General features: G+C 40.1%; 1 protein-coding gene across 4 annotated transcripts in view; it reads right to left on the bottom strand.

The window, feature by feature from the left end:
• Nucleotides 1-27723, bottom strand: part of RAD18 (RAD18 E3 ubiquitin protein ligase) — a 56803-nt gene that overhangs the window by 14007 nt on the left and 15073 nt on the right. For 3 of the 4 annotated variants that reach the window (XM_075158571.1, XM_075158572.1, XM_075158575.1), the window contains exons 6-11: nt 25981-26080; nt 23078-23262; nt 19081-19157; nt 18310-18370; nt 10371-10505; nt 6982-7126 (exon numbers count right to left, since the gene is read on the bottom strand). In XM_075158571.1, the coding sequence (XP_075014672.1) occupies nt 6982-7126; nt 10371-10505; nt 18310-18370; nt 19081-19157; nt 23078-23262; nt 25981-26080 (703 nt within the window). The remainder of the gene's footprint in view (nt 1-6981; nt 7127-10370; nt 10506-18309; nt 18371-19080; nt 19158-23077; nt 23263-25980; nt 26081-27723) is intronic. The other variant, XM_075158574.1, reaches the window with a different exon arrangement.

Genomic DNA, 27723 nt, shown 5'->3' with positions numbered 1-27723 from the left:
AGCAAGCCCTGGGCCACAGTCAACGGAAGGAAGAGGGTCACTGTATCTTCCCAATTGCTCCTCAAAGCGTGAGCTAAATAGGGCTACATCTTGGTAATGCAATTCTCTGCTGGATCCGTTACAATTAATTGCACTCCTCGGTTACCAAGCTCGCCTCTTCCCATAGCCTGGGCTCAGGCAACTGTTTAAATTTCTTATTTCAGCACCAAATCTAATATGAAATGTTCAAATGAAAAACATGGTAAAACACGCTGTAAAAACAATGGTAGATGGGGAAAGCTTTGAAGTCCAGCATTTTTTTTATTCTCAAAATTTTAAGTCTGTCAAAAACTCATTTTTGGTACACAAACTGGGTGCCCAAGGAATGAGTTATTATCATACTTCTAAATCCTACCCTGATGTTCCAGTTACATTTAAAAAAAAGGGGGGCAGGAGGACAAGGGGCTATTTGTGTGCTTTTAGTCCCCTAAAATAGAAAAAGAACAGGTTTGATGCCTGAACACGATGTACTTCCTTGCCTTGAAAAATGTAGCGTTATTATCATTCAATACCAACTGTGCTTGTCACAAACAAAACAATAAAAGTGAAAAAATTTGGCTAACACTCAGAACAATAATGCAAGTTTATAATTTGCATGTGTACTTCACAGTCTATGCCTACCACATTATTTTAAAACTGAGCACAAAACGTCCTAGAGTGAGTTACCACCTTAGCCTATACGTGTAGATGTGAACGGGCCATCAGCTCAAGAGTAATCAGAGCCCCCCAGCAAACCAAATCAACTCTTACGCTGCAATTGCATCGAGAGACCGAGGATTTATGTACATAACTGTACAACACCAAGCTGCAGGGGTGTGAACTTTCCAGCTGTAGCTAAAAAGCCCTTTGTTTCAGAATTTCTTCAAACAATCCATTGTTTCGAGCCAGTCACTCAATGAAATAGTTCTCTGCATCTAGTCTCTCTTAAACATCAATTTCTTTTACAAAGACTGAGCAATTGCTTGATTTTGAGTTGAAGTAATTATATACCCTTTTTTCACATGCAGGGGAAAAAAAAATGTTTGCAAATCAAAAAAACTCCTTAAATATGCCAGACAGTTGAAAAACTGGAAACCATTAGGAAACCATTATTAGGAAACCATTTTCAACTAAGCAAAAGAAATTTTAACCACCAACTGAATTCATATTTTAAAATAATTCTTTTCTTTCCCCTGAAGAAAACTCCTAAACTCTTCTTATCATTGAATGAACTCACTTAAACAGAAGAAAATGAATTAAATAAAAAAAGAAACAGCTACCTCATTATGCATGTTGTTTCTTTAAATTTTAGCCTAAGGGGCCCAAAGAGATCACAGAATTTAGAATAGTTTTGTTCATTTCTTCAGTATTTTCTGCCTTTTCAATACCCCATAGATATCTGTCTATACTGGGACCAGACAAAGCAAAACACATCTTCAGACTTTATTCAGGCTCCAAATCCAAGACAATTTCCCACAAGAGGTTTTCTGTCCTTTTATTTATTAAAGGTCGTTATTCTATCCTGAGATTTCACATATCAGTTCCAGATGAGTAAATTCTTATAGCAAAACCATTAAAGTTCTGAAACTTAACTGCTCAAGATGCAACAGGCTGACAGACAAGGTGACAGGGTGTGAAGAGGTTTCATTTCGTGGACTTATTAATGTCTCCAGGTTGAGAAAAGTGCAGCTCCAATGACTCAGGCAATTCTCCAACTCTGCCTCACTTTTCTGCAGGATTAGTTTCTTCTGGGCATTTATAGATCATCAGCCAAGAGTAAACTATTCCCTTCTTGACCATCATTTGGATTTGATTCCCCCCCAGCCTTCCTTTTTTTTTTTTTTTTTTTTTTTTTTTTTTTAAGTTAAACACACCCTCTTAAAATAGCGAGAAAAAAGCTGACGTAAGTGTGAATAACATGTCTCGTTCTAAAAATGAAAGGAGCAAATGCCTCTTTGAATTTGTTTATTTTAAGGCAGATTAAGTTCCTTCTTGGCTTCACTGTGAAAAGCCAGTGTCCCTTAATCAGGGCATCTTGCTATGCATATGTACTTAGCTCTGGCACGTGCATTGTGCTTTTTTTTTTCCGCCCTCAGTGCTGGCATGAGAAATGAGTTACAGGCTGACTCATTTTACCAATGTCATATGAAGGTGAATGCCCCGTCACAAGAAATGAGGGAAAATAGTTTTCTCCACCTTGCAATCCTGCTTTCACTTCGACCTGCCTGTGAGAAAATATTATGAGCTTGCTGCTAGAGTGGCCATAAGTCTTGTGTAACATCGAAGATTAACTGTTTACCACAAAGTCTTCCTTGGCTTCCAGTACCCCCTCTTCAAACCACGCACCTCTGGCACCACTGAGCATGGCTTCACCTTCCCGTCTTTGGAGGACAGCAGGTTTGCCAGCCTCGGATCTTCCTCAGGACTCCCCACGGAGGGCTCTCGTCTATACTGAACCTTACATAGGTTCAAGTGTTTCACTGTTTTTTGTGACTCTTTCCAGGCTTTCTTGGCTTTCAGTGGCCTCCTCTGCAGCTCGAGAGCATGCCTTTGAGGCTCTGCCTTCAGAAAAGGAAAAGATCTGCTGGATCTATCTTAATACTTTCCTTGGGAGTCTGGCAACAGCTGGGACATCATGCAGGCTAAAGCACTAGAGAGCACTGGTGCACTATCACTTCTGTTTTCAGGGCTCAAAGATGTCCAGACCCCACGGCTCTAGACTAGGCACTGATGTCCTTCTGGGTACATGCCATATATAATCACTTTCCCCCATACACATCTGAGGTCGTCAGTTGTTACTGTTTGAAATGACTTCTGCGGGACTCTGTCCACCATGCCTCACAGTTCTTAGCCATTTGTTACGGCTCACAGTTTTTGGAAGAAAGGTATGAATCAACAACATAGCAGAGAAGTATCATCATCCTTCCACAATGAACCCATATTTGAGGCCAAAAATCAAAGATAAAATGCTCCTATCTAACATTGTAATATACATCATCTCTGAGCCAAAAGTAGTTCAAAATTTAAGTCAAAAATGTACTAAAGAACTGAAAAAGGCAGTTATTCCCCCGATCAACACATTTTCATATACCTCTCTCGTGACAGTGATGGCCAGCCTAGGGATCAGGACAACGCTTTCTTTAAACTCAGACTGAAGCAACTGCCAGGGAAGAGCTTACACAGCTTTTTCAGCCATTCCGTCCTGTCAACGGTCTCTTTGACAAACTGGTGTCTACCGAGGCGTTTTCAGAGGATTGCTGCCATCCAGTGAACTCCAGACTAACTGAAGCACAGCTCCCTATTTCTACCTCTTCTTCAGCTGATGAACTAACGCCCAAATTCTGCAAAGCACATAAATTCAAGAATAAGTGACCAGCTAAATCCAGATCTTAGATCCTGATCAATAGCTCCTAAACTTAATGCCAAAAAGCCCCACTTACTGCAAATGAAGCCCCTTGCTTGGGCACGAAGCTCACCTGGCAGACGCTGCAGTTGCTCCGTGTATTCCAACAGCAGAGAGATTTATACAAGCTGTGGATATAGCAGTTTTCCACCAGGATTTCAAAATTAAGTCACTGTGTTTCAGAGTACACCTTAGTATCTCAGATGAGGCCAACAATATATATTGTCTACTGTTGCAAGTCTTTCACGCTAGTCATCAAGAACTGACATTTTCTTCTAACATGACGTTTTAAAAAGAAAGAATGTTTAAAAAACTGAGTATTATCCCCATTATATAAAATACTTTTAATAGATTATTTCCTCTACATAGTTCATTAACTGGCTTGTCATTGCCCCACCTAGTTTCTTTTCTAATTTTCCTATTGTTTAAGTAGTTGCATAAAATTTGGCTTCAGTCGCAGAACGTAAAAGAACACAATGGGACTATTTATATGGTGCACTAAAGTTCTGTGAAAGCTTTATGTATGACTTCATAGCTTTGAAAAATTATCCTTTGAAAGTCATGGCTTTGTTTTGGTGTTTATGTGTTATGCACGTTTTGCTCTCTTGATGGGATCATCAATTTATGAAAAGTCCAAACATGTTTGGGTCAATGCTATAAACTCCATGCATGGCCTGTATCTTTTTTCCAGAAGGTGTAAAAATTTTATTTTCCTCAATTAAAGTATCAACTTTTGAATAATATCAGTACATCAGTGATTCTTTTACAATGTATGAATTTCTAATATTGACCAACTGCTCCCTTAGCAAATATTGATATCAGATTGACAAAAGACAGATGTTCTTATGAAGGAGAAATCATAAGAATCATTAATTTACTTGCAGCATCTTTTTACAGAGCAAACTTCAAGATTGTTTTGTTCTCTTCTATATGCTGCTCAAAATCCTAATTTTCTTTTAATCCATCATAACATCAGCCCTCCATTTAGAAGTGCTCTCTTCATAAAAACACAGAATGCAGATTTGGACTTCCAAAAATATTTCAAGTTTTGACATTTCATTGTGAAAACCGTTTACCCTTGTCAAAGGATATCCTCTTATTATCAGAAATAAAATGCAAGCCTCAGAAAGTCATTACTTGGTACAATAGCACAATGCTACTTAAACCCTCAAAATCTAAATCATTCTTTTTTTACTTGTGCTATATTTATTTCACTACACTGAACAAAACATTAACCCCCCGGTAACCAGAGAGTGACAAAATACATCACTTTCATGCAGTTTATATGACTACTTTTTACAATCTCTGAAAATCTTGCCGTAATTCAGGTCCATTTTAATTACCAGAAATGTGTAAGCAGCTTACTGGGAGTATGAGCCACAGTTCAACATATACCTGGCACTTTTATACCTACCTGATTCCTGGCCAACTGAAAGAGAGAGGCAAGAAACCTGCAGTCCAAAGCGGGTCTGCAGACATGGCAGAACCTGACATGGCTCAAAGGGCCAAACAAAGACCTGGGTATTGCACTGGGACATCAGACCTGCTGTTTGTTCAGAGTAGCCATCAGGAACAGAAACACTAAAGACAAAGAGCACATTTAATTATTTTTCATAAGCATTCCCCCACATCAGCATTTGGAGAGGGGCGATCCCTGTAACCTTTGTTTTTTTCCCAGAAAACACAGAAGAACATACCAGAGCATTCTTCAGAAAGGTACGGTTTGGCACGAGGAACACGGTAGTCAAACGAGAGGTGCCTTCCATGAATCACAAGGCATCATGTGTCACTTTAGCTAAGCTCTCACTGTATTATTATCGCTGTTTTCATCTCTTTTTGAGCAGAGTATAAAAACAGGGGTTTGGATGTAAAGGATGAGAATCTACAGTGTGTAATGCCCTATGGCACACTCCAGAGCCCAACTGCCAAGGAGCTGAGTTTAATACACAATATAACGGGGGACACAAAAAAGAAAACAAAACAAAACACACACAACACCAAAATAACCCACCACTTTGTTGAACTTCTTGACCAGTGCAGTAGCTAGCTTTTAAGGTTAAGCAAACTGCCCTATATTTAAAGAATAATAAATAAAAAACACACCACACATACAAACCAGGGGATATGCACAAAGTAGGAAAGTGAAGAGAAAATCCCAGAGAGATTCTGAAAAAACAATTCTGTGCAGACTCTGGTAATTCTGTTCCTGTTCCGCAGGAGCTGAATTTAAGAGTAAACCACAGGGAGCTATTAAGCATGTTTTTTTTAAAAGAAGGTCCAAATATCTGTGATGCATACCCACTGGTCTGTACAACTGAGAGATTCTGTGTTTGATTCAAGAAGTCTATGGAAATATTTCATTTGGAGAGAGTGAATGCATAAAAAGAAGGAATAAACAACTCTGCCTTGAGCCAGACATCATGCAAACAAATGCACACTTTCCAACAAAATCTGCCAACTTGGTTCATGAAAGCACATTCAGATCATTAGTAACTGCCACATGCTAATAACCTTCAGCAGACTTTCTTACAGCCTCTTAGACAAACTTTCATCCAGACTTTAAGTTGATATACACAAGCCTGGAGACAGAAAAAGGTAAAGAATAAAAGTTTAACTTTGATGTCAAAGGCCGCAGGGAGAATCATTCATAACGTCATTCACACACCAAATTGGCAGTGAAACAGAGATTTAATGATACCTTGGATGAGCTAATACAAGCCCTTTCTACCTCCCAAGAACTCACTCTGTAAGATTAAAATTCCAAATTTTCCAAGGTCCTTAATGCCAAAAGGTTAATTTGCAATAAAAAAAAATAAATTCAGTAAAATAGGAAAGAACAGGAACACCTCATTTAAATTCTGGATGAAGAGCCAAGCGGAAGGCATTTATTTTGTGGAACTAAAATAACAATCAGAGCTCTAGGGCAACCTCAACAGCAGCACAGCGAGGATGAAGCAGCTCCATCTATCATCTGCACGCCTGTCAAACGTGACATCGCGTACAAATCTGCAAGAGTTGGCCTTGCGTTAGCCCTGGGGGGGAGATTCTGCCGGGTTCCTGCCCGCCACCGCCACCCAGACCAAACGTCAGTTCCAGAACCGCCTGTCAGCAGCAGAGCAGCCACCGCCCAAGCCGCAAACTGGAAAGCTGAGGCCTCAGGCACATAAAACCAGGGAACAAAGCCACAGGGCCAGTTTCTGCCCGTCTAAGTCAGCACTGAAGAGTCGTTTTCCCTGGCCCGTTTCATCTTTCAGCAGATCCTGAGCGGAGCAGCTTCAAGAAGAGACTGTCACACCCCAGAACAGTGCAAGCCTGCAAGGGCCTTTTAGGGGGTACATCTCCCCCTCCAGTTTAGGGCTTCGTGCTTGGTCCACTTCTGAAAGGGCTTCCCTCAAGCAACTGAACAGCCAGAACCATGGAGGAGAATGAATCGGTAACCACAGCTTAGGAACCCCTCCTATGAAGTAGGATGCATGTATTGCTCGAGGTTACTGGCAAAGTTTTTCCATGTTTGGTCTAATCTAGTATAAATCGGGGAGAAGAGACTCTTCTTCACTGACCTGCTCGTTGATCCAGATGACAGTGAAAATGCAGGAGAGACTGATCTCTGGTCTTCCTCCAGGGAAGGAGATTCACTTCTTTTGCCATCAGGAGTTTCTGTTTTGAGTATTTGGGCAATAGCTGTGTGGTGCTCTTCCTTATGTTCTACCAAGAAGAAAGGCAGAGATTAGCAAGAATGACAAAGCAAAATACTATTGTTTAAATTTTTGCAGCCTGGCGATAGATTTGAAGAAAAAAATGAAGTTATAAATATTTAAATACCAATGCCTCATTCCCACTTACTTGCTTCTCAAAACTCTCAGAGTTTCAAAGGTTTAATTTATTTTCCTGCATAGTAAAAAAACCCCCACCCTCTAAGAACCAGAGACTGAAACAGAAACATTTCATTGGTATGAGTTTCAAACATAAACAGGAGAGAAATAAAGGGTAGGGACATTTGTCACATTTCGTAAGATGAAACTTTATCTCAGAAATTAGCAAACACTTAATGGGACAGTGCTGTTCTGTGCTTCTTGCTACCGGTTCAATTCATCCACCGCATGAGACAGCTTGATAGCTTTAAAGTTTTACAGATCAAGTTAATAGGCTTGTTTTCAGTAAGAGAAGCGTTACAATTTATTTCCTTATGCATGTAAAAATGACAATGTCAACCTAGACAATTGACATTTCCATTTTTTGATAGCAAAAAATCATTTCTAGACAACACATATCAGACACAAATTGTAAAACCATTCCATTATTTTTGTGTCAAGTGTTTTTATCTATAAAAAGATGAACAGTTCTCTGAAAAGATACCTTCTACCTCTCCAAAGAGAAAGCAAATATAGACTAGAAAGTATGGTATGTAAAGAGAAACTACTCTTACGCCATACTCACAAGTATTTTCAAATGAGTTATTTAACTAGAAAGATGCACAGGACATTAAAACCATACTGAGACTCATCTCATTAATAATCCTTATCACGGCCGTTCACAGAAGCGTTCTGTCCACCCTCATGAACCGAGCTATATTCCTGCTCAAGCCACTTTGACTTTTCTACCCCTCCAGAAATTATTTTGACAGAAATGGCAAAACAGAACTGTAATTAGAGTGTGGAATAGCTATACAATCTTTGAATCCGGCTACAGTTTGCCCTTTCCCTTGCGCTAACGTGTATAATTAAATATCAGGAGCGTATTTTTGTCTGTTGAAAACAACCGGCAGATTACAGTGAGTCACTTGTCCAACTAATGAAACATAACTCTGAAATTAACAGGTTAAAAATAGCAAAAGCCCTGTACAATAACAACCCAGAAGAGGTGTATCACAAATATTTATCAAATTCTTATGGTGCTTCCCCTTAGGCGAAGCAAAAACCTAAGTTATAAAATATAAAGACTGGAAATCGAACATTTTAAGTTTAAAGATGCAAAACAAGACGATGTAAACCAGGAAGGGATGATTAAAACATCACCAAAAACAGAGCAAGATTTTCAGAGAGGTTTAAGTTACATCAACCAGTACTACAGTAGAGGGCAATGGGAGACAGGAAGGGTTTTAAAAAAAAAAGTATGTTTTAATTCTGTACAATTCCTCTACTTCCATGAAAATCCGAATAAAGTGGGTAAGGAATGCATACAAAGCCTTTGCTCTTCTCAGCAGTTATGCTTTCAAATGGCAAGTCATCAGACCACTGCTGGTTTTCTTCCTTTCACGTATTATAATTTCCAGTTTAATAAAAAGGTAATTGCTGTTAATAAGGAACACTGAAGAAACAGGCTCTAGGCATTTGTTCCTTTACCCATAAATCTTCGTTTTGTTTTGTTTTTTGAATGGTTTACAAACAGTCAACCAGGTGCAGATGTTTGGCATAAAACTAGAAACTGAAATTTCAAAAATTATTGAACGCTCAGTGCACAAAAAGCTTAATGAATATTTTTCAGGTTTGTCAGAACCAGACAAGGTGGTGGTATCATGTACTTAAGTCAACACGATACAGGTTGATACACCCAATATAAGTTTTTTTTCTACCTGAGCACTCTTTTGGAAAAATTATATGGCTTTTCTTCAGCTTCTCAAAGTCTGCAGTTCAGTGCACAAAGAAAAAGCTTACACAGAAGATAGAAACCCAGTAATTCACAGCAGCCAATCTCTCCACACAGCAGAGCTAGAAATTAATATTTCAAAGCCTGTGATCCCATTATCTAATAACACGTTGCTTCTGTCCCTGCTATAGAAGTGGAACATCACTGTAAATTACATCAAACAAGATAAACTTTATCCCTGAGATTCCTTAATTTTAACCCTTCACGTGGAAAGGATTATGCATTGCATCAAGGTCTGCATGAAACGATAAGGATAAAATTCATACTATTATATTGGTATTTTCATTTATTTTTATTCTTGAGAGCTCTGCTAGAGGAAACAGCCAAAGATTAGTTCAGCTCAACTCAAGAGAGCAGGGATTTGTGAGAGCTGATGCGAACTAAACTGCCATATTTTCCCAAGGCTGGAGACAACAGTGCATCCAATTCTGGTCAATGGAATTCTCTCCAAAATTCAGTATCTTGAATAGATTATAACTCCACAAGTTATACTGGGTTGAGGAATGCTCTTCTAAATCACACATTCAAAAGATATATGTACACAGCCAAAGCAACCAGTCACATAAAACAAACGAGACTGAACAAGCTTACAGGGAACAAGTTAAAAGAACACAGGAGTATTTCTTTGATGTTGTGGGTAGTGAGGATAATAAACATGTACTGGATGTTGTTCCTAACTCAAAGAACTGAGTAACTGCATTTGTCCATTCCCATTTTTCACTGTGTTGAAGTATATAAACACAAAATGAAGCAAGTTAAAAAAAAAGAGAGGCAACATACTGTATAAACAGTCTAAAAGAAGCCAAAGTATTTTATTGCTTCAACCTCAGGACAAATAAACACTTGTTCCAATCCACAAAAATGTCTTTGCAGTTCCTAATTACCGACTCCCTATCATATCAATGATACAGAAAAGCTGAAACCCAGCAAGCAATACCTATGATCACCTTCATTTTAAAGATGCAGATTGTCACATGCCCACTCTCAGCAACTTCAGTAGATTTGGATTGGAACCTAAGATCCCATTTCAACCAGCTAATTAAAATACACACCTAAATAAAGCACCTCTATACACAATCCCACTAAAATCAAACAAATCATATATTTATTATGGGTTGTGCTTATGTATCACACTAAAATCCATGGCAGTCAATCTTTTTAGGGTCTGATTTTTATGCTTTTTTGCCCCTTAAAGACTGTAGAAGAACAATGGGAGGAAAGAACATTTCTTTGGGACACCCCCCCCCCCCCCCCCCCTTATTAGTGTGGATCGAAGACGGGGACTATATTAAACATTACTAACCTGTGGCCGCTGGCAATTCTTTGACAGTGACTACTTCTTTGTTTTGAGCACTTTCTGCTTTCCCTTTACCACTTTTCTTCCACCGATTATTTACTTGATCCACCAAAAATTGAAATTCACTTCTGTGTTTGTTTCCTGAAATGTAACAGGGCATTACTGATCATTGCTGCGGGACTCTTAAGATATGTCATAAAAAGTGAAAAGCATGTGAACAGAAATAAACACAAAATACTGAATTAAAAAATTTTTGTTATAGCAAATGAAAACCAACTCATCACTACAATATGTTCCATATTCTACTAATAATCCAAATCTGTGACTATGCTTTGTTAGATACCCAGTAGTCAAGAACACTTGCACAGATGAAAACTTAATTTTTGCACAAAAGAACTGTGTTTGTTTCTTCTTTATATTAACAAGTTTAGGAAAAAAGACAGATGAGTATTGCAATTACCATCGTGACAACATTTAATATTGTAGTCACGGCACCAAGCCTGTCAGAGTTCGAGGAGCATCCGGACGATGCTCTTAGTTATATGGTTTAGTTCTAGGGAGTCCTGCAAGGAGCAGTCTGCTAGAGAGAAAGAGTAAAATCTCATGACTACTCTGTGGATTGCTTTAAGGTTGCTTTGGGTTTTTCCCTCGTTTCTGCAGTAAAGCAATGTCGAAAGCCTTTGTGTCAAGCTTATTATACTGTTTTGATTCAGATCCTCTAAATCACAGTTACTGCTCTTTGGCATACTCTTTGCACTTTCAGTCACTTAGTATGTTTTAAGCAATCCTCTGGTATTCAGTCAAAGCAATGTTGGTTTTTAATCTAGATACTTCAAATTCTTTACTCGGAGGCTGGGAAAATACCCGGTCTCCTCAGACAGACGATGCGGATTACCTAACCCTCGCTGTGCAGGAAGGGAACACTTTGTTTTCCCTACAGAACGCACCAACTTCTACTGAAACAGTGTATTTGACTGTGGCTACCCACAGCTAGTGCAGCACGAAAGTCTCAGTCCATACGCGTGGCTGTATATTGATATGTTACAGTGAAGGCAGCAAACATGAATTTCCTTCATTTGGAAGGACTTTCAACAAAAAGTCACTCTGAGAAACAGATTTGTCCTTTTGAGACAAATAAAGTATTTCAGCTAAAACCTTTAGCCTAATTTTTAGCCTATTAAAAAACATTCAAAACGTTTTCCACGTCAGAGGCAGGAAGGCCCAATGTACGTCCTTGGGGCAAAGCAACTGTTTGTGACGGCACGAGAAGGTGAAGCACACACAAGCCTTCTCTGGGCTCCGTACCGCCTCTCCCAACGGTGTCTGGACAGCCAGCTTGTGGAGACTTCAGAGCTCCGACCCGCCACAAAATCCCAGCTCCCAGCCGGAGTATTTTCCGACCCACCCTTGCAGGGAGCGGGACTCTGCGCAGCGGCAGAGGACCACCACGCTCCCTGCCGCACCAACAGCGGAAAGCTGGCAGCGCACGCACAGCGTGCATCTGCAAGGAAAGTCTCCCAGCCATCGCAATATAGTGACGGACTGTATAAAGCAGCCCCCGCGAAAAGACTACGCCTTGTCTTACACACGCCACTGCACGCACCCAGCCCTTCTTCTTTCTTTGCACACACAGAACTGAACGTTGTTTAAGCCTCTGCTCTGTAAAAGCCACACAGATGCTGCCCAGGTTACACTTGCAGGAAAGGCTACGATAAACCCTGGCAGAGAGGACGGGCAGAAAAGTGAATGGGAGTCCTCAGGACAAACGAGAGGCGGGGGCTCTCTGGGCAAACTGGGCCACCTGCCGCCCAGCCCGCTGGCGCTGCAGGCCTGGCCCGTCCCGCCACACGCAGCCGGCCCGCCCGGGCACCCCACTGCACTGGGGGTGCACGCGCAAGCCTCACACACACGTGCCGAGAGCAATGTCTAACTCATGACAGCAAAGCAAACGTCCTGGTGAATCGGGGTACGTCGGCATCAACTTCGAGCCCAGCTGAAACAAAGAACTCCCTCATAACTTTTCTGGTTTGTTTGGTTGCTTTTGTTTTCTTTTTTCAAACCAGTCTCTGAACTACCTTCTTTTTCCTCCGCAGAGCAGGGAGAGGCAGGAACAACCCCGACCTTCCCCGCAGCTGCAGCGGGGGCACTCCCCGGGTTTCCAACCCACATCTCCCCATCACCCCGCGCTCCTCTGCGTGCACCGGTAGTTCTCCATCTTCCCTTCCTGCTCCCCACACTCCCCCATCCCTCCCGGTCCTGGCTCGACAGTGGGGCTGGCTTCCCCCGCGAAGAGCCCTGACCTCCTCCTCGACCTTCTCGCAGCCGCGCTTGGCCTCGGCAGCCCGCTCGGCGCGGCCAGGGCGCCCGGCACCGGCCCAGGGCGCGGGCGGCGGTGGAGACGGGTGCTCCCGCGCCTCGAGGGCGGACACCCCTCGCCGAGCGCTGCGTGGGACACGGCACGTTTCAGCAATCGCTGCACCTAACCCAGATCTACGTCCTGCTGTGGGGACAGGAGGGGGGAAAAGCCCAGATAAAATCGTATCAAGTTCTGCCCCACAGAAGGAAACATTTCAAACCAACCCCCCCTCCCTGCATAGCCAAAATCGCCACATAAGGTCAACAACTCCTTTAATAAAGAGAAAGTTCTTGTCCCAGATGCTTGTGTTTCAGCCGCTGCACGTTCATTACGTAATTCCTTTGGCACTTCAGTTTTTCCAGTATTACTATTTTTTGTTGTTTTGTTTCATGGTGTGACTACAAAGCTTTTCAAGTAAAAAAGAAATGTCCTGGCAAGGCAAGGCACTATTCAGATAGACTGTAAATCACCACTGCGCTGAAACGACATACTACGCACATTTCATAAAACTACAGGCATTTCAATAATAAAAACAACCGCAGATATAATTACAAATATTTAAAACACAAAACATAAATCAGTAAGCCTCTGAATAACATTGCAAATTAAAAGACTTATAAAAAGAAAGAGCAACAGAATAAAATTTTTTTGAACAAATGTATTTCTTTTCCTGTAGATATTTTTAACTCTTTAAATAGAGGCCTGACCATGAAAAAAGCAGAACGAGGTTGACACCAGGTTGAGGGTGTCACTGAGGTCCCGAGGAGCAGACGGAAGCTACTGCAGGGGACAGCGTATTTAATTGCACCTTCCAGGCACAGACTCTGGCGGCTGCTCAAGCAGAGCTTCCAGCTAGCATATAAACCAGCCTCAGGTTCATCAAGCCAAAATATTAATTGGTATTTCAAAAACACTTCACACACAAAAAGAGGAAAAAAAAATACCAACAGTATAATTTGCAATGTGCCAAGAGCATAGGAAATTGTAAAGAAGATAAGAAGGAAAAAAAAAAAAGAGTTTTATCACAGCTGGTTTATCTTGCTTTGCAACAAGGCTGTCACATAGCTCCACTGTGTTGCGTGTTTCACATGGAAATACACAACAAAAAGTATATGGTTGGTCTTTTTTTTATTCAGAACTTACACCAGAGTTAATTCATTCATTAATTCAGCTGTGAATTAGGGACCTAGGGTGCAAATGTTGTAAATTAAAAGGAAAAAAAAAATCTTCATTGTATAATAAAGCTTTTTAAAGTCCATCTGTGCTACAGTGAAAAAAAAGGGATTTGAGAAAAGTTCCTTTAATCTCTAACTATCCTCTAATTTTAATGTACAATTCTTTTTTCATGCTTATGATTTCATCCCTATTGCTTTTATGAGAAATAATTTGCTGACACTAGTTAACATTTACCTCGATGGTCATCACTTTTTATTAATTTTAAAACTATATGCTCCCATTAAAATATTTTCTATCTTCTCTTTTTTCCTCTCTCTCTCTTTTTTTTTTTTAGACTTTTAAATGTTCAGTTAAGCTGCCTGAAGCTAATTTATTCACTTGGTGGTCTTGATAATTTTGAGACCATATCCTCTTAATAATATAAACTCAATAAAATACCTGTTTTTGGAAAATTAAGACGGCACTTAATATCTTCTTGTTCTACAATGTGTACAACAGATCAAGAAAATAAAAGGAAGGACCAGCAATACCAGTCCCCTGTGGCCACTGCCAGCAGCGCACAGCAGCCTGGTGCAGAACTGGCTGACTTTCCAGTCATGCAATACAACTGTTTGCAAGGTTGCAACGCAAACGCAACCAGGGATCCAGCTTTACAAGGAATTTGTGCACACCCAAAATTTTTAAAGAGCGAGGTAAGTGGGTTTCTGTCGTCGAATCTGTTCTCTGGTGGCAGCACCGCCCTACAAGGAGCTGTGTGGGACCGCACGTCCCCTCGGCAGCTCCTTTGCTCCTGCGTTACTCCATACCAGCCCTGCCACCCCCGCACGTTCCCCATCTGCGGGGAGAAGGATTGGGGTGAACATGCTCACAGCTGACTGCAAATTCAGGTACCTTCCTCGGACAGCTTTTGTTCAGACTCACCTTCCACGTTCAGCAGAACGCTAACGAGCGGAGCACTAACGGCTAGCTACAAGGCATTTGCTCTGCTCTGGGGGCCCTCCTGAAGTCGCTGAACTTTGGATTTGTTCTTTACAGAGCTATTAAAGCCTTGTGGGGGAAAATACCCAATTTGGGATTAATATTTTATAAATTATTTTACTTTTTTTTTCCCCCTACATTGTATTGCTAGAGATTTCTGCATGGCAAGAGAGTAATTATTAACCAGTTACTTGGAATTAGAGGAGAATGCTTAAGATTCAAAACCACAAACAGTGCATGTACACTTAAAAAAAAAATTCTCAGGAACAGCAACAAAAAGCAAGGAAAAAATTTGCTAAAGGCTTAGGCCCTTATTTAGGCTTCACAGAAACCCAACTAAAATCAACAAGGCTAAATCTAGCTGCATTGTGGAATAATTTATATGCCTGAAGCAACGCAAGGAAACACAGGAAATATGACCATATTGCAGATTTAAATACACCCTAAAGTATAATCAGAACAAGTTGTCCCTTCATTGCTTTGCTCCCCTGCGACTGAAAGCAGAAAAATTTAATGTTCATTGAATATTGTTTTAGCATTACATGGCTAACTACCATGTTTGAGTGCGCAAGCAGAGCGCAGGTGAAGCGAAATGAGTGGGAAACAACAGAAAAGAATTTGTGAATAATAAAACACCACTAGGGACCTAAGTGTGTGTACAAACACACAAAGAAGGGTCAGGAAATCATCTCTAAAAATCAGTTTACATTAGCCGTTTCTGTACTAAATTACTACAACAGGATGCAAGTCCTGCAATCTTTAACTCTCACAAGAATGTTTGCTTCTAAACTAACCATAAAGATGGTTAGATGGTTCCACGGAGAGAGAAAACACTGTTCTCAAGTTTACGCACACAGTAAGGAGAAATACAGTTTAAAATACTGTGCTTTCCCAGGGTCAAGTTAAGCAGGAATCAGTTCTCTGTTGGAAAAAAAAAAAACCACACCCAACACCTCCCACTTCCCCTCCTGCCAAAAAAAAACCACCACAAAATTGTATTCTTGAACTATAGCTCTCCCTGTGATATTTTTTGTCTCTTCTCTTCTTTCCCTTAAATATTTATTCCAGTTACACCTCCCCAAACAAATGCTGTTATTCTGTCAGGGCGGAAGCAGGTTTAATAACCAACACAGGCACTGGTCTCTTGCACAAACGGAGGGGACTCAGTGTAAAAAATAAATCAAACAGCAACAACAAAACCAGAAAAAAATATCACCCAGTTTGCACCGAATCCCAGTTGCCTGCACAGGATGGAGGGGAAGAGGTCAACCAAATAAGCAAGAGTATTCTTTTTAAAAGATCACTTCAAAATCACAGGGCTGGACAGGAGGGGAAAGTAGAAAAGGATGCAGGGAGGAGACAGGAACGCGCGAGTGCTTGTGGAGAGGGGTATGAAGGAAGGGAGCGAATGTGAAGAGCACTGTGAAACCCTGGATGATTTGAGAGTCACAGTATACAAATAAAATACGGGAAAAGCATTTTTGGCTCAGCTAAAACATATTTTTAACAGTAAGGGCCACTTCGACAACTGTAGAAGTGTAAAAAACACACAGTTAAGCAAACATGCAGCCATAAAGTATTTTAGAAATGCCATATTAAATACAAACTACTGTGGCTACATTGCTTGTCAGTTCATGTCATTCTGCACTGGACAGCAAACCTGGAAAAATAAGGTATAGAAAGAGTAAATCTATACAAACTTATCTGCTACAGGATGAGTTAGAGGACTTGGGAAGACCAACCACCACCCAGAATATAGGTGCATTTTAAATAAACCCAATGTCCTATCATTAAGAGTGTAGGAGAGGAGGGAGTATCCTGAGTAATAGGAAAACCCAGTATCTGTGTTACTGGGTATACTGGTGAGTGCAGGGCCAAGACAGCCAGCATGCACCCCATCTTGCCAGCTCCACACACCCCTTGTCGGCAGAGATGCCTTCCTCTGGAGTGGCCCAGCTATGCCTGAGCCAGGCTGGTGCTCCTGGAGGGCTCACAGCCAGCAGAACTGCCTGCAGAGCAGAAATCAGAACCTCAAAAAAGGGAGAAAACAGTATCAAACCTGAAGCTGAGAAAATTCTGTACATATAGAAACACTCAGAGTGCATGCCATTGTTCACAGTGTTCAACAGTAGGTAATAAGAGATTCATATGCTGCAAGCCCAAGTTTTAAAAAAGTATAGCACTGGCAAAATAATTAACCAATTTACATGAACCTCTTTGAGTAATTCAGATTATTCTTAGAGAATGTGCCAAAAAAACTGGGGCAAGGAAGGGTGAAATCTCACAAGCAAAGCATGATCAGCTTTCACTGCTCTGCTGTTCTTCAAAACCGGCATCATAAGAATTGCACGGAGAGTCTTACGCAGAGCAGGACACTGAAACAGAGCTCCCCCTCCACATGACAGCCAGCAGCCCAGGCAGCTCAACGGGATACGGCCGGCATGCACACCCAGCATTGCTGGGGTCTCAGGGAGTCCCTTCAGAGAAGTTCTGCTCCTTATTTCTGCCTGAGGGTTCCCAGTGAAGCCTTACAACTACGCATTGCATGTCCAGTGAGGGAGACAGAAAAGCTCTACTTTGCTGTTCTTTATGTTCAACAAACATAGGAGGACCATTAAGAAGGTAAGTAGAGAGTGCATAAATGAAGATGTGTAAGGAGGTATCCTGGTTTCAGCTGGGATAGGGTTAAATTTCTTCCTAGTGCTGTGTTTTGGATTTAGTATGAGAAGAATGTTGATAACCCAATGATGTTTTCAGTTGTTGCTAAGTACCCTGATAGTCAAGGACAGCTCCCATGCCCTCCCGACTGAGCTAGGTGCACAAGATGGCAGGGAACATAGCCAGGACAGCCAGTCCAGCTGGCCAACGGGGTATTCCATACCATGTGACGTCATGCTCAGTATATGAATGGTAGGCATGTTCCAGGAGGTAGCAATCACTACTTGGTTATCGGTCAGCGCGGGTGGTGAGCAACTGCATTGTGCATCACTCATTTTGTGTATTCTATCATTATCATTATTATTTTCCCTTTTCTGTTCTATTAAACTGTCTTTATCTCAACCCACGAGTTTTTCTCCCTCTTACCCTTCCGATTCTCTCCCCGTCCCACTGCAGGGGCAGGGGGAGTGAGCAAGCGGCTGCGTGGTATTTGGCTGCCTGCCAGGTTAAACCACGACAGGAGGCAATCAGCTTCCATCTCAACCTTATCCAGCCCTGGCAGTGAGTTTTGTCAAACGTCAGTACTTAACAGAGACTGAGTTTCAAAGAGGAAGTTTCAGGCCAAACAGCAAACTTCCAGCTTTAATTTATTAAATGAGGGGCAGCGGAAGCACACACACACACACGAAAAGCATCACTTTTGTGTGTATATTTTAGTACAAAGGAAAAGAGAGTGAATTTAAAAGCAAAATGAAGTGAAACTTGCGTATTACTTACGATAATCAGTGTGGATCTCATCTATTTCTTCCTCTGTCTGGTCCTTTGTGAAGGTCAAACTCTACAGAAATCACACAAATGTTTATTTACAGAAACAAAAAGATGATAAAGCTGCATACTTTAAAACTAGAGACTTAAAACTGGAAGAAGGATCAGCTGTCTTTTTCCCCCACCAGCTCCTACCATCTCATCCACAGACAGTAATATATACTTAAAGTACGTATACATGCTGTCTTGCTTTGCTTCCACAAAGTCAACAGGACTAAGCCAAGCCGCCCCATATAATACGCAGCATGTGTGGACCATAAAATATTTCCTAGTACTGTGCAACAAACATGCTCCAAAAGTCACAAAAGTATCACATGTCATGGGAAAAGAACAGGCGCTATTGCTGATATGGAAGCAAGGAATTTGCTAGCTAAATCCTAGAGAATTCTAGGAAGCAAAATATTCCCCACACTGCCATGGAGGGTCAAAATCCTCCAATATGACCAAGGGGAACATTTCTCAGGAATTTTTATTGCAATCAAAAAAATGCTCCTACTTAAATGGTTTGGGCATAGAAACATCAGCAGTACATGAAAAACCGTCCATGACAAATGAGTGGTATGAGAAAATCATGTTGATTAGAAGATGGTATATGCGAATTCCAACAGGCAACCTGCAAATCTGGGAATTCCCATAATAAAGTGATAGGCAAACATGTTCAGTGCCCACTCTGCAATTTCTCCTAGCCATGCCCCTCTTTGAGAACAAAGATTAATAGCTTACATTTTCACCAGTTTTATTAAACTCAAGTTGAACCCGAATCTTCTCATTCTTTTCCAGCTCTTTAACAACCTCTGCAACTGTTTGAAAATACAAGAAAGGGATCACTGAAACAGGAGCTGTTAAATAAAAAGATGTAACAGCACTGAATGAAACTATCATGAATTTAAATCACAAAAAGACAAATGGGCATTAGCCCTCCAACAGTGAAAACTCAGACTCCGATCCCAAATCCAAATGGCATGGTGTTACACCAGTGCTCAGCGGGCGTTTGTTCACGCCGAGGAACCGCTCCCATCTGCAGCGGCTGAGCAGCAGAGGCAGTGCCCAGACACGGGACCAGGAGGCAAGGTCGGAAGCCGTGGGCCTGGGCCGAGGCGCCTGGCCGCAAGCCACACGGTGCTTGCCGGCGGCTGGCTCTCAGCCACCTCCTGGGCTGTTGCTCTCATTTCCTTTGTATTAAATTCATGGGAAAACGTAGTCTTTTCAAATCATATTTGAGTCTTACTCTAGCATACTATAGTTTCTGCTGTGTACAGGCATGCTTTTTATAACGAGTTTCCATTTTATAACATATCTTTAAACGGAAGATAAAATAATGACATCTACTGTTTATCTTATTTTTACCTCCAAGGACTACCTTCCAAGGCAATGCAAAACTGTCTGCAGGCTTATGTCCAAAACCCATAGTCCAAAGATGAATTACAACCTACTCTAACTATTAAGTCCGACACATCAAAAGCACATAAACAGACATAACCGTGTTTGTTAATATTTTAACTAAAACTACAGCTATGCAGGACCCTGCATGGTTTATTTTGACATTTACTTTTACAAATCTGTTTTTACACTTAATCATCTTCACAGAGCTACTAGGTAGCTCCGGGATATTTATTAAAACAAACACTTTCACTAGACAGTAAAGTATCCAGAGAACATGAAGCTTATTAAGCTGTGAAGGAATAAAACCCGTTCAAGACTGGTTTAAGCAAAATCCAGGAATTTGGCACCTATGCTTCCTCAGAAGCTCAGCTATTCGTATTATACAGTGACCTTAGGTTCACTGCTACCACTGAAAATGCATGTCTGCATCTTAATTGCTAGTTTAATAATTCACCCTTCATAAATAGGTATTGAGCCAGAACTCAGTAAAAGTTTTGCATTATTTAGGGCAGACTAGCTGAAGTACGCTGTAACACCCTGTGCAACTCTTCATTTAGCTAGCCTGGATGAACGACGCAGGCAGGGACTTGGCGCTACTTCATCACCAGCATCAAGTGAAGAATCGCCCCCAGAGCCGAGTACCTCCCAGCACGTTGAAGGGCTAACAGAGAGCCGCCTGTTCCGCACAGCTTCGGTTCTAGCATGCCTTGAGCCGACATGAGGTTCCAGTCGAGCCATCCACTTCTCACGCCGACCTTGCTGCAGCACAAGGGCAGCAGTGCAACCCCAACCCCGCAACCCTCCCTTTCCCCTCACCCGGAGCTGCCGCAGCTCCCAACCAGCCCACTCCTCACTTCTACTTCAAAATTGCTCCGCTCCTGTTTAGCCATCGGACGATGGCGTACCTCCACGACCTACAGCACCTTTACGTCTACTCCTGCCCCTGGGGAACTTGGAGAGGGGCTTTGGGAGTGTTTAATTAAATTTCCAAGATTAACATAAATCATATCGAGATTCTGATACAAGTGCTGTTCTCGCAGAATTAAACAACAAACTTCTTAAACTTCTATCATTGCTGAAGTCAAACACAATCTTAACTGTGTGTGCTGGTTCTCATCCCAGAGACTTCCTGAAGTCCTAGAAAACAATTTTTGAAAGCATTTATGTTTATTTTCCGAAGTGCTTAGGCACAAACTAAGGAGTGACACTTGGCACTTAAATCATTTAGCCACTTAAACCTTCTTAGTCAAGTTCTTAAAATGATTAAAGGAGCAAAATGAAAAAGCAAATAGGGTTGGTTGCAAACTCGCTTTTCTCATACACTTGGCTCCCACAATCCAAGCCAAGAGCTGCTAAGTGAAATCAAGATTTCAAAAACCAGGAGCCTAAAGTTTGGCTGCTAAATTCATATTTATAGTCCTCAGTGACTGACTTTATTTTTCAAAGAACACCGCATCTAGTGGTTCTGCCTGTTTAATAAAGCAGTTGAACACCAAAAACATTATTTATTTTTGAAATGCCACGGTAGAAGTTGTGGCTATTCAGCATTTCCGACTGTCTGATCACATAAAACCACATGTGCATGGAGTTAACATGAGCTTTTAACACTCACTTGAAATAAATACTCCCCTATACTGTCAAATTTGTTAAATGATAACTGACGAGTTAAGTGGTTTTTTTACAGTATTGAAATCTGGCATCCTTCTCAAAGGTACTTCTCACCCCTGGCCCCAAATTATTCCTGTTATAGGTAAGCAACAAACAGCAAACGTAAAGTTTAGCTCTGCACCTGCAGTGGCATGCTATCTGACCCCAGAGGTGCTGAACCCAGCTGTGCACGAGCAGCTCCTCAGCTCCCAGCTCACTGCCCTGCGCTGCCCTGCTCGCTCATTCCGTTCCTGACAGTCCAGCGAGACCAAAAATTTATCGGGTCCAAATAGTTTCTGAGCCCTTCAATACACACAAAAACATTTAGAATTTTTAACAACTTCTGGAAGAAATGGTGAACTTGTGCTTCAGGACTGAAGTCTCTCTGTAAACATGAAAATTAAAGAGATCAAACTGAGGGTGAGGAACAATATATCTCATCTCTCTACGTTTGAAAAAACTGAGACCAGCTCTTGCCAGCAGCAGGACTGACCTACGCTACAGACCTAGCAGACAGCAAGCTACATCCTGCAACCAGTGCAGAAAATACAGTACCAGCTATATGAGAATTTCCAGGACACGAATGGCTGTGCGGCTCCCAGGAGAGTAATATCAGAACACGTGCCTGTTAGAAATTCCTTTAAAAGGGCTGTTTTCCATAAGCTTCTAATCAAATAAAAAATAATATAACTATAAATCTGATGTCTCTCCCTCACCCACACACGCCAGTGTATTTCTGCTGTTACTTATATCACTTGCAGAACTGAATTGAGAGATGACAAATGACACACCTTTAAGATAGATACATGTTTTCATCTTGTATAAAATAGAATATCACAAGATGAGCTGGGACAATTCCCCCTCTAGCTCATACATGCTATTCAAAATTTAGAAAATGGCCACACTGCCTACAAAACCAGGCAGCACAAATACCCTACTCCGATCTCACCCTCCCGGTTCCAGCCCTGGCATTTTCCAAGCATTAAGCCTGAGCACATGCAAACAATAGACTGCTGTTTAAAGGAAGTTTATATTGCACTCGCATTAGAGACTGAAACACATTCTCCTTTTCCCATACAGCTGTTTAATGCTATATACAGTCTGAGTTTAATTGTATAAAATTGCTGCCAAACACCTAAATTGATATAAACTCCAGCAAAACTTTAACACATTTGTATTAATTCATTCTACCCTTACTATCCTCTCCAAAAGAAATCTAATTTTGAAATCAAATCCAACAAAAATATAAAAGTCTCAGTGTATAGGAGGAAGAGAACAAATTCAGAACAAAAGATAAAGCAATAATCTATTCCCTTACCAAGAACCTTAGGTATTTCCAATTTTTTGACTAAAAGCCTTGGAGTCTCATTTGGAGGCACTCATTAAAATGCAAAGTCAATAAAAACACAGAACATTTTTCAGAACAGGGTTAGTAAACCAGGAAGTATCAAAGAATTTCAACACAAATTTACATTCTTGCTGGATACTTTCAGAGTATAGTAACACATTTCTGGTTTTCATTAAATTTCCTTTTTTTGCATTAATCTTGATTTATACAAGATAAATTCTTCCAGCTCCAGTTTTCCCAAATATTCAAACCAGCCTTATTCCTACCCTAAGAACTAAGAGAAGGAGAAATGCATACAAATAGTTTGCGATGGTAACAACTTTCCTAGAATTTCTAACTTACCTGATTTGGGATTTAGAGAATCACATTGAGCATTATACATGTGCACAAATTCTTGGTGTCTTTTAATGAGCTGTTGTCGGGTCCCGTGGGTAGACAGACCATGTTCCTTTAGTTTCTTCTTCAAATCACGATCAGAGAGCAAGTTGTAAACAACTTTAGACATAGGCTTCCTTTTGTGAGCAGAACTGCAAAAGGAAAAGGAAACAAACTTTTTTTAATTAATGCTCCTACGAAAATCAAAATACTGAGTTATATTTTTACAGGGTATTTCACGCACTCTGGGTAAGAAATACCTGAAAGAATCATTTCAGCCACGACAGACACACAACCAATTACACAGTGTATCACAGATGCAACAGCAACAGCTCCAGGAAGCCAGAACACTTTTTCCATCTACCAAAAAGAAAATTTCAAATGTGCAGAAAGCAATAGATCTAATCTGATTTTCCTTAGGAAGTGATGCAAATGCTGTTCATGTAACAAGTACTGCGGCTCCGGTTTTAGTATCTACAGCAAAGGCTTCAGAATCACATCAGCAAACACAGTATTGTTCGTCTTCATTAGGATCAAGCCTACATTCACTCTGAATTCAAACGGAAGTGTACTGGATTCAGACTGCTGAAACACAGTTTTTCCACCCAAGTACTGGCCACGTCTTACCTGAATCGGTTGATGAAGTTTTAAAAGCATTAAAACTGCAAGCCAAAACTTGAATTAGGAGATTTTTCAGCTTTCTGGGAAAATTACTTCGAGAAAGATACAGTCATGTACCTGAAAGCAAATCTGTAGTTCCCATCTAACAGAAGGGTAGTTTGGTAATACAGAAAGTGACATTAAAGAGAATTCATACTGCTCTCAGAATAATAACATCTAAAACCAAAATTTACTCCTTCACACTGCCTTATGTCAGAAGAACTCAACGTTCCTGGCATGACTAGGAAAAACATCTTAATTACAAGAAACTGCCATAGAAAATTCAAGTCCTACTACAACTTTCATCATTCAAAATTAGCAGAACAGTTTTCTTCTGCAAAAATTAGCTCAGTCTTCCCTACACCTCCTGGTGAAATACGCTCAAACTAGCCAACAAAGCTACCTAAATCTACCTACTGCCTCACTTATCTTCTTCAACTTAAATAATTTATTAGTTACAGAAGAACAGCATTTAGTTAGAGACACTTTTCTTTCCACAGCACAATAAAGTTCAGCTGCACTGCTCTGAATTACAGAGAAGTTAACAGCTTCCTATTGCGAACGCAAGACTTATTTGAAAACTGTATTCACCACTTTCATTTTATCACATTGAAAATAAATTTCAAAGTTTTTAAAAAAAAAAAAAAGCCTTACGCAAAAATTGTAATTAATTCATTTACTCTCATATAGCCCCCGTAGCATAGCTGGCAAAAAGATGCATTACCACAATACACTTTTCAGGAAAAGACTTTTTTCAGATTCTTTTGGGAAATATAAAAAATTTCATTGAATAATTAAATCTTTTGAAAGCCCTGAAAAAGCATTGTATCGTGACCTAGAAGAGTGATGACAGCTTTGCAAGCAGACAGCTACAGGAAAACAGTTCACAACAGTTTTTAGTCTTAACGTTGGTGGGTTTTTTTTCCCATCCTTGAGAAATGCAGTATTCTTTGTGAACATACACTTACCTGTTGTAATTACTCCTGTGCAGGTTTTGGGGACTAAATTATCTGTTCCGCTGAAATACTGCTCAACTGTTAACATAGCATGCCATGTTCTCCTAATTTGAGAATAAACAGAGCTAAAATTCCTCAGAGAAGAACTAGAGATGTGCTGTTACTGAAACCCGAACAACACTGCCATAAAATAAATACATTGCAAAAAGCCAGCATTTAATACACAATAGCCTAAGTCCCTAAGGAGAAGTATCTTGCATGATAATTTCTTAAGATCCAAGCAGTCTAGATAAAATAAGCAAAGTTTAAAATTCTGTTAGGGACATGGGCTTGACACCAAAGAAAGATCTGGCTTTTATTTCCATTAAGAACAGAGAAAACACCAAAAACATCCCAAATGAAAATTAAAATGTAACATCAGATTTCAATATTAATTTACCATTTATTCATCTTCAAAGTCCTTTAGCTTATAGATTGCATTCTAAGCATGACTGGGCAAAATAAGAGCTTTAACATAAAATTACTTTCTAATTCAAGGTTCAGAGGAATTTGAAATACAAGCATGCAGTAAAACCACATGCAGTAAAAGTCCCTTGCAGTTCTTAAGTCTGATCAGTTAGAATAATAACAGCCTAAATTCATGCTAGTAAGTAAAACAAACCGAAATCTACATTTCTGATGTGAATGTGATGACCATGACAAATTCTAGGGCAGAGGCGTAACGTCAAAGGCATACATTAATCTTATGGAAATTGAGATCTTAACGAAACAATCTTGACTGGGGCAACTTGAAAAGAACCAGAGTGAGCAGAGTAAGGTGCAATTTTTATTTTTTAACTTGACAGCTAGTGAAGCAATTGTCTTTTGGCCCATCTGAATCGGGGGAAGCAATTCATTCACCAAGTGAAAAACGGGAGTGTTATCAGAATAGAATTTTAATGCTAGTGAGCAGAAGTGTGACGAGAATAATGTACAGACTGAGTTATACTCCCCATGTTGAATTCTTTGAAACATTGTCCAGTGTTTTCTTGCCACTAAAAGCCAAAAAGTAATTCTACTGGCGATCCACATACTTTCGTGAGGGGAAAATCACCGCTATCGCGTTTATACAGTGATTTTAGAGTGATCTATATAGCAGGTAACCAAGAAACAAACACAATCCACTGTATTACAACCTATCAACTAATATTTCTTATTTCAGCAGTGCAGAAAAATGGCTACATGCATACAAAAGTTCTTAAAGTTGTTTCTTACCTTCTGAGGCTGTCCTTCTTCTCTTCTCTTGTCAAGCAGCTATCCAGATGTTTGTTTATATATTGCTCTGGAATAGCAACCTCACAAACAGGACAATCCACTGAAAGCAAGGGAGAAGGAATTTACTAGCATGTATATAACAGTAAAGAGCAATATGTTTTCGTCTGAAAAATTAATTGTTGATTGAAGAAAATGAAAATCCAGAATTCCAGATTTCTTTTTTTAAAAGATCTGGCATGTCTATCCAGAATCTTCATTTTTCGCTCTCATTTTCATTCCAGAACACTTATTTCCCTCTCTATGTAATATCAGAATGGCTCTCATCCTCCCTGCAGTCAGATGGAATGAAAACTGTAATAAAAATCTAGAATAACATACATACTACACGGAAACCTAGAGGCTAATATAAACATAAGAATATTTCCGTGCAGTTTTTCACTCCTAAATAAAGGAATCTGGTTCATTTTCATAAAACAGCATAGCACAAACTTAATTCATATTAACATAATGTTCTCAGTCTATGGCTCTCAACAGGACTGTCAATACATGAGTTAACTCAGCCTCACAGGAATCCTATGATCCAACCATGCCTCATACTCATGTCTTAGTACAGAGAACTACATTTCGTGACTTGGGCTCATGTATAAACATTACCTGTAAAGACAGTCAAAAAACACAGACTTAAAATATTTGTCTTTAGCAATCACATTATGTCAAAAACAAAAGGCTAACTTTAAATGAACAGTATAAGAAAGAGATTCTTTAACTGATATCCTCTGTATTAGTATGAAGGAAGTTGGTTTTGATTTAAAAGACAAAACAAAAAACAACCTATGAAAAATACTGTGAAATGTTGTGGGAATTGAGAAATTGTGGTAACACTGCTTTGCAATTCCTGACTCTCATGAGATCATATTCTAGTCAAAGGTTAAAGAAAAAAGTTGGGACAGTAACATAACACAATAGTTCTGAGCAGTCTGTTATTGTATTTGAAGTTAACATTTCAATTCTTAACATAGAAACAAATAGTATTTACTACAACCACTTCAGCATTGCCTCATTTCAAGTCTTTCATTTATATTGTTTGACCAACTACTTTGCATTTGTGGAAATAATTTCAATGTAATGCATGCTTGAGGATTTAATAAGGTCATAAAATGGTAAGCAAGTGAAAATTTCAATTGCTCAAGAAGAAATGAGCAGTAAAGTTTCATACGAGTTTTAAATCACTAACACGAGCAAGTCTGATGCATAAAACTAGGAAACGTAACTTCTGGCTAAGTTGATGCCATTTTCATATGGCTACTTTTCTGGCTGTATTAGGTCTTCAAGCAGTATTTACCCAGCTAATGAATAAATATGAACTTCAGAGTTCCAGCTGAATAAATTGTTAAACAAAAGAACAGATAAATCTGAAGTAATAAGAATCAGTATTGTACTCCTACATGGTCTTTTATTTTAATTTAGGCTTTTAATTGGGTGAATAGGATGGCTGCCATCTTGTCAAAACTAAGAGGTTCCTGTCATTTTATTGTAGTTGATTAGTATAAATGGCCATTTTCATGCTTCAAAATAAATTAATCTTAACACTGTAGAATTACAGAAGAATAAAGCAGATTACTTTCTTCTGGAGAGTGTATGGATAGCAATATTAACAAAACTGAAACCATGATCATTTTGATTGTGGGTGCACCCCTCAAAATAACAAACATGTTATAAAATACCTTGCTTCTGGTTACTTAA

This window comes from Calonectris borealis, chromosome 10, assembly GCF_964195595.1.
Source record: "Calonectris borealis chromosome 10, bCalBor7.hap1.2, whole genome shotgun sequence".
Classification (NCBI taxonomy): domain Eukaryota; kingdom Metazoa; phylum Chordata; class Aves; order Procellariiformes; family Procellariidae; genus Calonectris; species Calonectris borealis.
Note: the sequence above shows the minus strand (reverse complement) of the source record. Positions and strands in the feature narration are given on the sequence as shown.